The sequence below is a fragment of the Trachinotus anak genome, unplaced genomic scaffold (assembly GCF_046630095.1).
Source record: "Trachinotus anak isolate AG129_WGS33_773 ecotype Australia unplaced genomic scaffold, CSIRO_AGI_Tana_v1 ptg000014l, whole genome shotgun sequence".
Lineage (NCBI taxonomy): Eukaryota > Metazoa > Chordata > Actinopteri > Carangiformes > Carangidae > Trachinotus > Trachinotus anak.
Window position 1 is genome coordinate 21,310,213 of NW_027273865.1, and position 15,502 is coordinate 21,325,714.

The 15,502-nt window shown below is 46.9% G+C and overlaps 1 protein-coding gene across 1 annotated transcript; it reads left to right on the top strand.

Annotated features, from left to right (window-relative positions):
• Nucleotides 1-405: 405 nt before the first annotated feature.
• Nucleotides 406-14,765, top strand: LOC139632437 (mucin-2-like). Its single transcript, XM_071497357.1, is given in 11 exon segments — nucleotides 406-635; nucleotides 1,045-1,111; nucleotides 1,333-1,445; nucleotides 3,961-5,717; nucleotides 5,720-6,126; nucleotides 6,423-6,493; nucleotides 7,119-7,659; nucleotides 7,820-7,875; nucleotides 8,628-9,828; nucleotides 12,388-14,598; nucleotides 14,676-14,765. Coding segments are annotated over 11 exon segments (6,744 nt in total).
• The last annotated feature ends 737 nt before the right edge of the window (nucleotides 14,766-15,502 follow it).

The window sequence follows — 15,502 nt, forward strand, 5'->3', positions numbered from 1 at the left end:
TAGCACCAACTACCACAACTGCAGCCTCAACAACAACTGAAGCAACAACCACCACAACTAAAGCTCCAACAACAACTGAAGCAACAACCACCACAACTAAAGCCCCAACAACAACTGCAGCACCAACTACCACAACAGAAGCCCCAACAACAACTGCAGCACCAACTACAACAACTAGAACACCAACAACAACTGCAGCAACAACCACAAATGCAGCCCCAACAACAACTGCAGCAACAGACACTACTGCAGCCTCAACAACAACTGCAGTACCAACCACTACAACTAAAGATCCAAGAATAACTTCAGCACCAACAACTAAAATTTCAGCCCAAATTACAACAGCAGCAGCAACAACGACAATTGCAGCCTCAACAACAACTGAAGGACCAACCACCACAACTAATGCTCCAACTACAACTCCAGCACCAACTACCACAACTGCAGCAACAACAACTACAGCACCAACTACTACAACTACAGCCCAAATTACAACAGCAGCAGCAACAACCACAACTGCAGCCTCGACAACAACTACAACAACTGAAAGACCAACCACCACAACGAAAGCTGCAACAACTCCAGCACCAACTACCACAACTGCAGCCCCAACCACAACTGCAGCACCCACCACTGCAACTGCTGCCCCAAAAACTGAAGCACTAACGACTACAACTAAAGCTCCAATAGCAACTCCAGCATCAACTACTACAACTTCAACCCAAATTACAACAGCATCACCAAACACAACTGCAGCCTCAAAAACAACTGAAGGACCAACCACCACAACTAAAGCTGCAATAACAACTCCAGCACCAACTACCACAACTGTAGCCCCAACCACAACTGCAGCACCCACAACTACAATTGCTGGCCCAACAACAACTGCAGCACCAACAACCACAACTGCAGCCTCAACAACAACTGAATCAACAACCACCACAACTAAAGCCCCAACAACAACTCCAGCACCAACTACCACAACAGAAGCCCCAACAACTGCAGCACCAACTACAACAACTAGAACCCCAACAACAACTGCAGCCTCAACAACAACTGCAGCAACAGCCACTACTGCATCCTCAAAAACAACTGCAGCTCCAATAACAATGCCAGCACGAACTACTAAAACAGCAGCACCAACTAACACAACTGCAGCCCCAACAACAACTGCAGGACCAACAACCACAACTGCAGCCTCAACAACAACTGAAGCAACAACCACCACAACTGAAGCTCCAACAACAACTCCAGCACCAACAACCACAACTAAAGCCCCAACAACAACTGCAGGATCAACAACCACAACTGCAGCCCCAACAACAACTGCAGGATCAACAACCACAACTGCAGCCTCAACAACAACTGAAGCAACAACCACAACTCCAGCACAAAATCCTACAACTTCAGACCAAATTAAAACAACAGCTCCAACTACAACTCCAGCAACAACTTCCACAACTGCAGCCCCAACAACTGCAGCACTAACTATTGCAACTTCAGCCCAAATTATAACAGCAGCACCAACAACCACAACTGCAGCCTCAACAACAACTGAAGGACCAACCACCACAACTAAAGCTGCAACAACAACTCCAGCACCAACTGCAACAACTAGAACCCCAACAACAACTGCATCAACAACCGCAACTGCAGCCTCAACAACAACTGCAGCAAAAACCACAACTTCAGACTCAACAACAACTGCAGCTACCACCACCACAACTAAAGCTCCAACAACAACTGAAGCAACAACAACAACTAAAGCCCCAACAACAACTGCAGCACCAACTACCACAACAGAAGCCCCAACCACAACTGCAGCCTCAACAACAACTGAAGGACCAACCACCACAACTAAAGCTGCAACAACAACTCCAGCATCAACGACCACAACTGCAGCACCAACAACAACTCCAGCACCAACCACTACAACTAAACCTCCAATAATAACTCCAGCACCAACCACTACAACTAAAGCTCCAATAATAACTCCAGCACCAACTACTACAACTTCAGCCCAAATTACAACAGCAGGACTAACAACCACAATTGCAGCCTCAACAACAACTGAAGGACCAACCACGACAACAAAAGCTGCAACAACAACTCCAGCACCAACTACCACAACTGCAGCCCTAAAAACAAAAGCGACACCAAAAACCACAACTGCAGCCTCAACAACAACTGAAGCAACAACCACCACAACTGAAGCTCCAACAACAACTCCAGCACCAGCTACCACAACTACAGCCCCAACAACAACTCCAGCACCAACTATAACAACTAGAACCCCAACAACAATTGCAGTCTCTGCAGCAACAACCACAACTTCAGCCTCAACAACAACTGCAGCTACAACTACAACTAAAGCTCCAACAACTACTCCAGCAAAAACTACTACAACTTCAGACCAAATTACAACAACAGCTCCAACTACAACTCCAGCACCAACTTCCACAACTGCAGCCCCAACAATTGCAGCACTACCTACTGCAACTTCAGCCCAAATTATAACAGCAGCACCAACCACAACTGCAGCCCCAACCACAACTGCGGGATCAACAAACACAACTGCAGCCTCAAAAACAACTCCAGCACCAACTACCACAACTGCAGCCCCAACCACAACTGCAGCACCCACAACTGCAACTGCTGCCCCAAAAACTGCAGCACCAACGACTACAACTAAAGCTCCAATAACAACTCCAGCATCAACTACTACAACTTCAACCCAAATCACAACAGCATCACCAACAACAACAACTGCAGCCTCAAAAACAACAACTGAAGGACCAACCACCACAACTAAAGCTGCAAAAACAACTCCAGCACCAACTACTACAACTTCAGACCAAATTACAACAACAGCACCAACTACGACAACTAGAACCCCAACAACAACTGCAGCAACAACCACAACTTCAGACTCAACAACAACTGCAGTAACAACCACTGCAACTAAAGCCCCAACAACAACTCCAGCACCAACTACCACAACAGAAGCCCCAACAATAACTGCAGCCCAAATTACAACAGCAGCACCAACAACCACAATTGCAGCCTCAACAACAACTGAAGGACCAACCACCACAACTAGAAGACAAAGAACAACTGCAGAAACAACCACAACTGCAGCCTCAACAACAACTGCAGTAACAACCACTACAACTAAAGCTCCAACAACAACTCCAGCACAAACTACTACAACTTCAGACCAAATTACAACGACAGCTCCAACTACAACTCCTGCACCAACTTCCACAACTGCAGCCCCAACAACTGCAGCACCAACGACTACAACTTCAGCCCAAAATATAACAGCAGCACCAACAACCACAACTGCAGCCTCAACAACAACTGAAGGACCAACCACCACAATTAAAACTGCAACAACAACTCCAGCACCAACTACCACAACTAGAACCCCAACAACAACTGAAGGACCAACCAACATAACAGAAGCCCCAACAACAACTGAAGCAACAACCACAATTGAAGCCTCAACAACAACTGAAGGACCAACCACCACAACCAAAGCTGTAACAACAACTCGAGCACCAACTACAACAACTGCAGCCCCTACAACAACTGCAGGATCAACAACCACAACTGCAGCCTCAACAACAACTGAAGCAACAACCACAACTGTAGGCTCAACCACTACAACTAAAGCTCCAACAACAACTTCAGCACAAAATACTACAACTTCAGACCAAATTAAAACAACAGCTCCAACTACAACTCCAGCAACAACTTCCACAACTGCAGCCCCAACAACTGCAGCACTAACTATTGCAACTTCAGCCCAAATTATAACAACAGCACCAACAACCACAATTGCAGCCTCAACAACAACTGAAGGACCAACCACCACAACTAAAGCTGCAACAACAACTCCAGCACCAACTGCAACAACTAGAACCCCAACAACAACTGCATCAACAACCGCAACTGCAGCCTCAACAACAACTGCAGCAAAAACCACAACTTCAGACTCAACAACAACTGCAGCTACCACCACCACACAACTAAAGCTCCAACAACAACTGCAGCACCAACTACCACAACAGAAGCCCTAACCACAACTGCAGCAACAACCACAACTTTAGACTTAACACCAACTGCAGGAACAACCACTACAACTAAAGCTGCAAAAACAACTCCAGCACAAACTACTACAACTTCAGACCAAATTACAACAACAGCTCCAACTACAACTCCAGCACCAACAACCACAACTGCAGCCCCAAGAACTGCAGCACCAAGTACTCCAACTTCAGCCCAAATTACAACAGCAGCACCAACAACCACTGAAGGACCAACCACCACAACTAAAGCTGCAACAACAACTCCAGCATCAACGACCACAACTGCATCACCAACAACAACTCGAGCAACAACTACAACAACTGCAGCCCGAACAACAACTGCAGGATCAACAACCACAACTGCAGCCTCAACAACAACTGAAGGACCAACCACCACAACTAAAGCTGCAACAACAACTCCAGCACCAACTACCACAACTGTAGCCCCAACAACAACTGCAGCACCCACAACTACAATTGCTGGCCCAACAAGAACTGCAGCACCAACTACCACAACTGCAGCCTCAACAACAACTGAAGCAACAACCACAACAACTAAAGCTCCAACAACAACTCCAGCACCAATTACCACAACTACAGCCCCAACAACAACTCCAGCACCAACTACAACAACTAGAACCCCAACAACAACTGCAGTCTCTGCAGCAACAACCATAACTTCAGCCTCAACAACAACTGCAGTTACAAGTATAACTAAAGCTCCAACAACAACTCCAGCACCAACTTCCACAACTGCAGCCCCAACAACTGCAGCACCAACGACTACAACTTCAGCCCAAAATATAACAGCAGCACCAACAACCACAACTGCAGCCTCAACAACAACTGAAGGACCAACCACCACAATTAAAACTGCAACAACAACTCCAGCACCAACTACCACAACTGCAGCCCCAACCACAACTGCGGGATCAACAAACACAACTGCAGCAACAACAACAACTGAAGCAACAACCACCACAACTAAAGCTCCGAAAACAACTCCAGCACCAACTACAACAACTAGAACCCCAACAACAACTGAAGGACCAACCAACATAACAGAAGCCCCAACAACAACTGAAGCAACAACCACAATTGAAGCCTCAACAACAACTGAAGGACCAACCACCACAACCAAAGCTGTAACAACAACTCGAGCACCAACTACAACAACTGCAGCCCCTACAACAACTGCAGGATCAACAACCACAACTGCAGCCTCAACAACAACTGAAGCAACAACCACAACTGTAGGCTCAACCACTACAACTAAAGCTCCAACAACAACTTCAGCACAAAATACTACAACTTCAGACCAAATTAAAACAACAGCTCCAACTACAACTCCAGCAACAACTTCCACAACTGCAGCCCCAACAACTGCAGCACTAACTATTGCAACTTCAGCCCAAATTATAACAACAGCACCAACAACCACAATTGCAGCCTCAACAACAACTGAAGGACCAACCACCACAACTAAAGCTGCAACAACAACTCCAGCACCAACTGCAACAACTAGAACCCCAACAACAACTGCATCAACAACCGCTACTGCAGCCTCAACAACAACTGCAGCAAAAACCACAACTTCAGACTCAACAACAACTGCAGCTACCACCACCACACAACTAAAGCTCCAACAACAACTGCAGCACCAACTACCACAACAGAAGCCCTAACCACAACTGCAGCAACAACCACAACTTTAGACTTAACACCAACTGCAGGAACAACCACTACAACTAAAGCTGCAAAAACAACTCCAGCACAAACTACTACAACTTCAGACCAAATTACAACAACAGCTCCAACTACAACTCCAGCACCAACTTCCACAACTGCAGCCCCAAGAACTGCAGCACCAAGTACTCCAACTTCAGCCCAAATTACAACAGCAGCACCAACAACCACTGAAGGACCAACCACCACAACTAAAGCTGCAACAACAACTCCAGCATCAACGACCACAACTGCATCACCAACAACAACTCGAGCAACAACTACAACAACTGCAGCCCGAACAACAACTGCAGGATCAACAACCACAACTGCAGCCTCAACAACAACTGAAGGACCAACCACCACAACTAAAGCTGCAACAACAACTCCAGCACCAACTACCACAACTGTAGCCCCAACAACAACTGCAGCACCCACAACTACAATTGCTGGCCCAACAAGAACTGCAGCACCAACTACCACAACTGCAGCCTCAACAACAACTGAAGCAACAACCACAACAACTAAAGCTCCAACAACAACTCCAGCACCAATTACCACAACTACAGCCCCAACAACAACTCCAGCACCAACTACAACAACTAGAACCCCAACAACAACTGCAGTCTCTGCAGCAACAACCATAACTTCAGCCTCAACAACAACTGCAGTTACAAGTATAACTAAAGCTCCAACAACAACTCTAGCAAAAACTACTACAACTTCAGACCAAATTACAACAACAGCTCCAACAACAACTCCAGCACCAACTTCCACAACTGCAGCCCCAACAACTGCAGCACTAACTACTACAACTTCAGCCCAAATTATAACAGCAGCACCAACAACCACAATTGAAGCCTCAACAACAACTGAAGGACCAACCACAACAACTAAAGCCTCAACAACAACAGCAGCACCAACTACCACAACTGCAGCCCCAACCACAACTGCAGCACCATCAACCACAACTGCAGCTTCAACAACAACTGAAGCAACAACCACCACAACTAAAGCTCCAACAACAACTGCAGCATCAACCACAACTGCAGCCTCAACCACTACAGCTAAAGCTCCAACAACAACTCCAGCACAAAATACTACAACTTCAGACCAAATTACAACAACAGCTCCAACTACAACTCCAGCAACAACTTCCACAAATGCAGCCCCAACAACTGCAGCACTAACTACTGCAACTTCAGCCAAAATTATAACAGCAGCACCAACAACCACAACTGCAGCACCAAACACCACAACTAAAGCTGCAACAACAACTCCAGCACCAACTGCAATAACTAGAACCCCAACAACAACTGCATCAACAACCGCAACTGCAGCCTCAACAACAACGGCAGCAAAAACCCCAACTTCAGACTCAACAACAACTGCAGCAACCACCACCACAACTAAAGCTCCAACAACAACTGAAGCAACAACCACAACAACTAAAGCCCCAACAACAAGTGCAGCACCAACTACCACAACAGAAGCCCCAACCACAACTGAAGCAACAACCACAACTTTTGACTTAACAACAACTGCAGTAACCATGAAAACTAAAGCTCCAACAACAACTCCAGCACAAACTACTACAACTTCAGCCCAAATTACAACAGCAGCACCAACAACCACTGAAGGACCAACCACCACAACTACAGCTGCAACAACAACTCCAGCATCAACGACCACAACTGCAGCACCAACAACAACACCAGCACCCACCACTACAACTGTTGCCCCAACAACAACTGCAGCACCAACCACTACAACTAAACCTCCAATTATAACTCCAGCACCAACCACTACAACTAAAGCTCCAACAACAACTCCAGCACCAACTGCAACAACTAGAACCCCAACAACAACTGCAGCAACAACCGCAACTGCAGCCTCAACAACAACTGCAGCAACAACCACCACAACTAAAGCTCCAACAACAACTGAAGCAACAACCACCACAACTAAAGCCCCAAAAACTGTTGCACCAACTACCACAACAGAAGCCCCAACCACAACTGCAGCAACAACCACAACTTCAGACTCAACAACAACTGCAGTAACAACCACTACAACTAAAGCTCCAACAACAACTCCAGCACCAACTTCCACAACTGCAGCCCCAACAATTGCAGCACTAACTACTGCAACTTCAGCCCAAATTATAACAGCAGCACCAACCATAACTGCAGCCCCAAACACAACTGCGGGATCAACAAACACAACTGCAGCCTCAAAAACAACTGAAGCAACAACCACCACAACTAATGCTCCAACTACAACTCCAGCACCAACTACCACAACTGCAGCAACAACAACTACAGCACCAACTACTACAACTACAGCCCAAATTACAACAGCAGCACCAACAACCACAACTGCAGCCTCGACAACAACTGAAGGACCAACCACCACAACGAAAGCTGCAACAACAACTCCAGCACCAACTACCACAACTGCAGCCACAACCACAACTGCAGCACCCACCACTGCAACTGCTGCCCCAAAAACTGAAGCACCAACGACTACAACTAAAACTCCAATAACAATTCCAGCATCAACTACTAGAACTTCAACCCAAATCACAACAGCATCGCCAACAACCACAACTGCAGCCTCAAAAACAACAACTGAAGGACCAACCACCACAACTAAAGCTGCAACAACAACTCCAGCACCAACTACCACAACTGCAGCCCCAACCATAACTGCAGCACCAACTAAAACAACAAATACTCCAACAACAACTCCAGCATCAACTACTACAACTTCAGACCAAATTACAACAACAGCACGAACTACAACAACTAGAACCCCAACAACAACTGCAGCAACAACCACTGCAACTAAAGCTCCAACAACAACTCCAGCACAAACTACTACAACTTCAGATCAAATAACAACAACAGCTCCTACTACAACTCCAGCACCAACTCCAACAACTGCAGTCCCAACAACTGCAGCACCAACGACTACAACTTCAGCGCAAATTATAACAGCAGCACCAACAGCCACAATTGCAGCCTCAACAACAACTGAAGGACCAACCACCACAACTAAAGCTCCAACAACAACTGAAGCAACGACCACCACAACTAAAGCCCCAACAACAACTCCAGCACCAACTACCACAACAGAAGCCCCAACAATAACTGCAGCCCAAATTACAACAGCAGCACCAACAACCACAATTGCAGCCTCAACAACAACTGAAGGACCAACCACCACAACTAAAGCTGCAACAACAACTCCAGCACCAACTACCACAACTGCAGCCCCAACAACAACTGCAGGACCAACAACCACAACTGCAGCCTCAACAACAACTGAAGGACCAACCACCACAACTAAAGCTACAACAACAACTCCAGCACCAACTACGACAACTGCAGCCCCAACAACAACTGCAGGACCAACAACCACAACTGCAGCCTCAACAACAACTCGAGGACCCATAACAACAACTAGAACCCCAAAAACAACTGAGAGAACGACCACAACTACAGCTCCAACATCAACTACAGCACCAATTACCACAACTGCAGCCCCAACAACAACTCCAGCACCAACTACAACAACTAGAACCCCAAGAACAACTGAAACAACAACCACAACAACAACTGCAGCACCAACTACTCCAAATTTAGCCGAAATTACAACAGCAGCACCAACAACCACAACTGCAGCCTCAACAACAAGTGAAGGACAAACCACCACAACTAAAGCTGCAACAACAACTCCAGCACCAATTACCACAACTGCAGGATTAACAACCACAACTGCAGCCTCAACAACAACAACCACAACAACCACCACAACTAAAGCCCCAACAACAACTCCAGCACCAACTACCACAACTGCAGCCTCAACAACAACTGAAGGACCAACCACCACAACTCAAGCTGCAACAACTCCAGCCCCAACAACAACTGCAGGACCAACAACCACAACTGCAGCCCCAAAAACAACTGCAGCACCCACCACTACAACTGCTGCCCCAACAACGACTCCAGCACCAACTGCTACAACTGCAGCCCAATTTACAACAACAGCACCAACAACCACAATTGCAGCCTCAAAAACAACTGCAGGACCAACCACCACAACTAAAGCTACAACAACAACTCCAGCACCAACTACAACAACTAGAAACCCAACAACAACTGAAGCAACAACCAACACAACTAATGCTCCAACAACAACTCCAGCAGCACCTACCACAACAGAATCCCTAACAACAACTGCAGCACCAACTACAGCATCTACAACCCCAACAACTGCAGCAACAACCGCAACTGCAGCACTAACAACAACTGCAGGATCAACAACTGAAGCAACAACCACCACAACAGAAGCCCCAACAACAACTGCAGCACAAACTACAACAACTAAAACTGCAACAACAACTGCAACAACTACCGCAACTGCAGCCTCAACAACAGCAGCACCAAAAACCGCAACTGCAGCCTCAACAACAACTGAAGGACCAACTACCACAACTAACGCTGCAACAACAACTCCAGCAGCAACTAATACAACTGTAGCCCCAACAACAACTGAAGGACCAACCACCACAACTATAGCTACAAAAACAACTCCAGCACCAAGTACTACAACTCCAGCCCCAACCACAACTGCAGCACCCACCACTTCAACTGCTGCCCCAACAACAACTGCAGCACCAACCGCTACAACTAAAGCTCCAATAATAACTCAAGCACCAACTACTACAACTTCAGCCTCAACAACAACTGAAGGACCAACCACCACAACTAAATCTGCTACAACAACTCCAGCCCCAACCACAACTGCAGCACCCACCACTTCAACTGCTGCCCCAACAACAACTGCAGCACCAACCGCTACAACTAAAGCTCCAATAATAACTCAAGCACCAACTACTACAACTTCAGCCAGAATTACAACAGCAGCACCAACAACCACTGTAGGACCAACCACCACAACTAAAGCTGCAACAACAACTCCAGCACCAACAACAACTCCAGCACCAACTACAACAACTAGAAACCCAACAACAACTGAAGCAACAACCACCACAACTAAAGCCCCAACAACAACTCCCGCACAAACTACCACAACAGAAGCCCCAACCACAACTGCAGCCCCAACAACAACTGCAGCACCAACCACTACAGCTAAAGCTCCAATAGTAACTGCAGCACCAACTGCTACAACTTCAGCACAAATTACAACAGCAATACCAACAACCACAAATGCAGCCCCAACAACAACTCGAGCACCAACTACAACAACTAGAACACCAACAATAACTGAGGCAATAACCACCACAAATAAAACCCCAACAACAACTCCAGCAGCAACTACCACAACAGAATCCCGAACAACAACTGCAGTAACAACTACGACAACTAAATCTCCAACAACAACTCCAGCACCAACTACCACAACTGGAGCCCCAACCACAACTGCAGCACCCACCACTACAACTGCTACTCCAACACCGACTCCAGCACCAACTACTACAACTGCAGCCCAAATTACAACAGCAGCACCAACAACCACAATTGCAGCCTCAACCACAACTGCAAGACCAACCACCACAACTAAAGCTGCAACAAAAACACCAGCACCAACTACCACAACTGCAGCCCCAACAACAACTGCAGGATCAACAACCACAATTGCAGCCTCAACAACAAATGAAGGAACAACCACCACAACTAAAGCCCCAACAACTGCAGCACTAACTACTACAACTTCAGCCTCAACAACAACTGAAGGACCAACCACCACAACTAAATCTGCTACAACAACTCCAGCCCCAACCACAACTGCAGCACCCACCACTTCAACTGCTGCCCCAACAACAACTGCAGCACCAACCGCTACAACTAAAGCTCCAATAATAACTCAAGCACCAACTACTACAACTTCAGCCTCAACAACAACTGAAGGACCAACCACCACAACTAAATCTGCTACAACAACTCCAGCCCCAACCACAACTGCAGCACCCACCACTTCAACTGCTGCCCCAACAACAACTGCAGCACCAACCGCTACAACTAAAGCTCCAATAATAACTCAAGCACCAACTACTACAACTTCAGCCAGAATTACAACAGCAGCACCAACAACCACTGTAGGACCAACCACCACAACTAAAGCTGCAACAACAACTCCAGCACCAACAACAACTCCAGCACCAACTACAACAACTAGAAACCCAACAACAACTGAAGCAACAACCACCACAACTAAAGCTCCAACAACAACTGCTGCCCCAACAACAACTCAAGCACCAACTACAACAACTAGAAACCCAACAACAACTGAAGCAACAACCACCACAACTAAAGCCCCAACAACAACTCCCGCACAAACTACCACAACAGAAGCCCCAACCACAACTGCAGCCCCAACAACAACTGCAGCACCAACCACTACAGCTAAAGCTCCAATAGTAACTACAGCACCAACTACTACAACTTCAGCACAAATTACAACAGCAATACCAACAACCACAAATGCAGCCCCAACAACAACTCGAGCACCAACTACAACAACTAGAACACCAACAATAACTGAGGCAATAACCACCACAAATAAAACCCCAACAACAACTCCAGCAGCAACTACCACAACAGAATCCCTAACAACAACTGCAGTAACAACTACGACAACTAAATCTCCAACAACAACTCCAGCACCAACTACCACAACTGGAGCCCCAACCACAACTGCAGCACCCACCACTACAACTGCTACTCCAACACCGACTCCAGCACCAACTACTAAAACTGCAGCCCAAATTACAACAGCAGCACCAACAACCACAATTGCAGCCTCAACAACAACTGCAAGACCAACCACCACAACTAAAGCTGCAACAAAAACTCCAGCACCAACAACCACAACTGCAGCCCCAACAACAACTGAAGGATCAACAACCACAACTGCAGCCTCAACAACAACAACAACTGAAGGACCAACCACCACAACTCAAGCTGCAACAACTCCAGCACCAACTACTACAACTGCAGCGCCAACCACATATGCAGCACCCACCACCTCAACTGCTGCCCCAACAACAACTGCAGCACCAATCACTACAACTAAAGCTCCAATAATAACTCCAGCACCAACTACTAAAACTTCAGCCCAAATTACAACAGGACCACCAACAACAACAATTGGAGCCTCAACAACAACTGAAGGACCAACCACCACAACTAAAGCTGCAACAACTCCAGCACCAACTACCACAACTGCAGCCCCAACAACAACTGCAGGATCAATATTCACAACTGCAGACTCAACAACATCTGAAGCAACAACCACCACAACTAACGCTCCAACAACAACTCCAGCACCAACTAACACAACTGCAGCCCCAACAACAACTGCAGCACTATCGGCAACAACTAGAACCGCAACAACAACTGCAGCAACAACCGCAACTGCAGCCACAACAACAACTGCAGCAACAACCACAACGTCAGCCTCAACAACAACTACAGTAAAAACCACTACAACTAAATCTCCAACAACAACTCCAGCACCAATTACCACAACTGCAGCCCTAAGAACAACTGCAGGATCAAAAACCACAACTGCAGCCTCAACAACAACTGCAGCACCAACTACTACAACTGCAGCCCCAACCACAAATGCAGCACCCACCACTTCAACTGCTGCCCCAACAACTGCAGCACCAACTACTACAACTTCAGCCTCAACAACAACTCCAGCACCAGCTACCACAACTGCAGCCCCAACAACAACTGCAGGATCAATATCCACAACTGCAGACTCAAAAACATCTGAAGCAACAATCATCACAACTAAAGCTCCAACAACAACTCCAGCACCAACTAACACAACTGCAGCCTCAACAACAACTGCAGGACCAACCACCACAACTAATGTTGCAACAACAACTCCAGCACCAACTACCACAACTGCAGCCCCAACAAGAACTGCAGGATCAACAACCACAACTGCAGCCTCAACAACAACCACCACAACAACCACCACAACTAAAGCCCCAACAACAACTGCAGCACCAACTACCACAACAGAAGCCCCAACAAAAACTGCAGCACCAACTACAACAACTATAACCCAAACAACATCTGCAGCACAAACTACTACAACTTCAGACCAAATTATAACAACAGCTCCAATTACAACTCCAGCAACAACTGCAGGATCAACAACCACAACTGCAGCCCCAAAAACAACTCCAGCACCAACTACAACAACGAGAACCCCAACAACAACTGAAGCAACAACCACAACTTCAGCCTCAACAACAACTGCAGTAACAACCACGACAACTAAATCTCCAACAACAACTCCAGCACCAACTACCACAACTGGAGCGCTAACAACAACTGCAGGATCAACAACCACAACTGCAGCCTCATCAACAACAGAAGCAACAACCACAGCAGCACCAACTACAACAACTAGAACCCCAACAACAACTGCAGCAACAACCGCAACTGCAGCCTCAACAACAACTAAAGGGCCAACCACCACAACTAAAGCTGCAACTACAACTCCAGCACCAACTTCCACAACTGCAGCCCCAACAACTGCAACACCAACCACTACAACCTCAGCCCAAATTATAACAGCAGCACCTACAACCACAACTGCAGCCCCAACAACAACTCGAGCACCAACTACAACAACTAGAACCCCAAAAGCAACTGAAGCAACAACCACCACAACAACAGCTCCAACTACAACCTCAGCCCAAATTATAACAGCAGCACCAACAACCACAACTGCAGTCTCAACAACAACTGAAGGACCAACCACCACAACAGAAGCCCCAACAACAACAGCAGCACCAACCACAACAACTAGAACCCCAACAACAACTGCAGCAACAACCGCAACTGCAGTCTCAACAACAGTAGCACCAAAAACCACCACTGTAGCCTCAACAACAACTGAAGGAACAACCACCACAACTGCAACTGAAACAACAACTCCAGCACCAACTAGCACAACTGCAGCCCCAACAACAACTGAAGGACCAACCATCACGACTAAAGCTGCAACAACAACTGCAGCCCCAAAAACAATTGCAGGATCAACAACCACAACATCAGCCTCAACAACAACTGAAGGACCAACCATGACAACTAAAGCACCACCAACAACTCCAGCACCAACTACTACAACTGCAGCCCCAACCACAACTTCAGCACCAACCACTTCAACTGCTGCCCCAACAACACCTACAGGACCAACAACTACAACTGCAGCTGCAACAACTTCAGCACCAACTACAACAACTAGAACCCCAAAAACAACTGAAGCAACAACCACCACAACAACAGCTCCAACTACAACCTCAGCCCAAATTATAACAGCAGCACCAACAACCACAACTGCAGTCTCAACAACAACTGAAGGACCAACCACCACAACAGAAGCCCCAACAACAACAGCAGCACCAACCACAACAACTAGAACCCCAACAACAACTGCAGCAACAACCGCAACTGCAGTCTCAACAACAGTAGCACCAAAAACCACAACTGTAGCCTCAACAACAACTGAAGGAACAACCACCACAACTGCAACTGAAACAACAACTCCAGCACCAACTAGCACAACTGCAGCCCCAACAACAACTGAAGGACCAACCATCACGACTAAAGCTGCAACAACAACTGCAGCCCCAA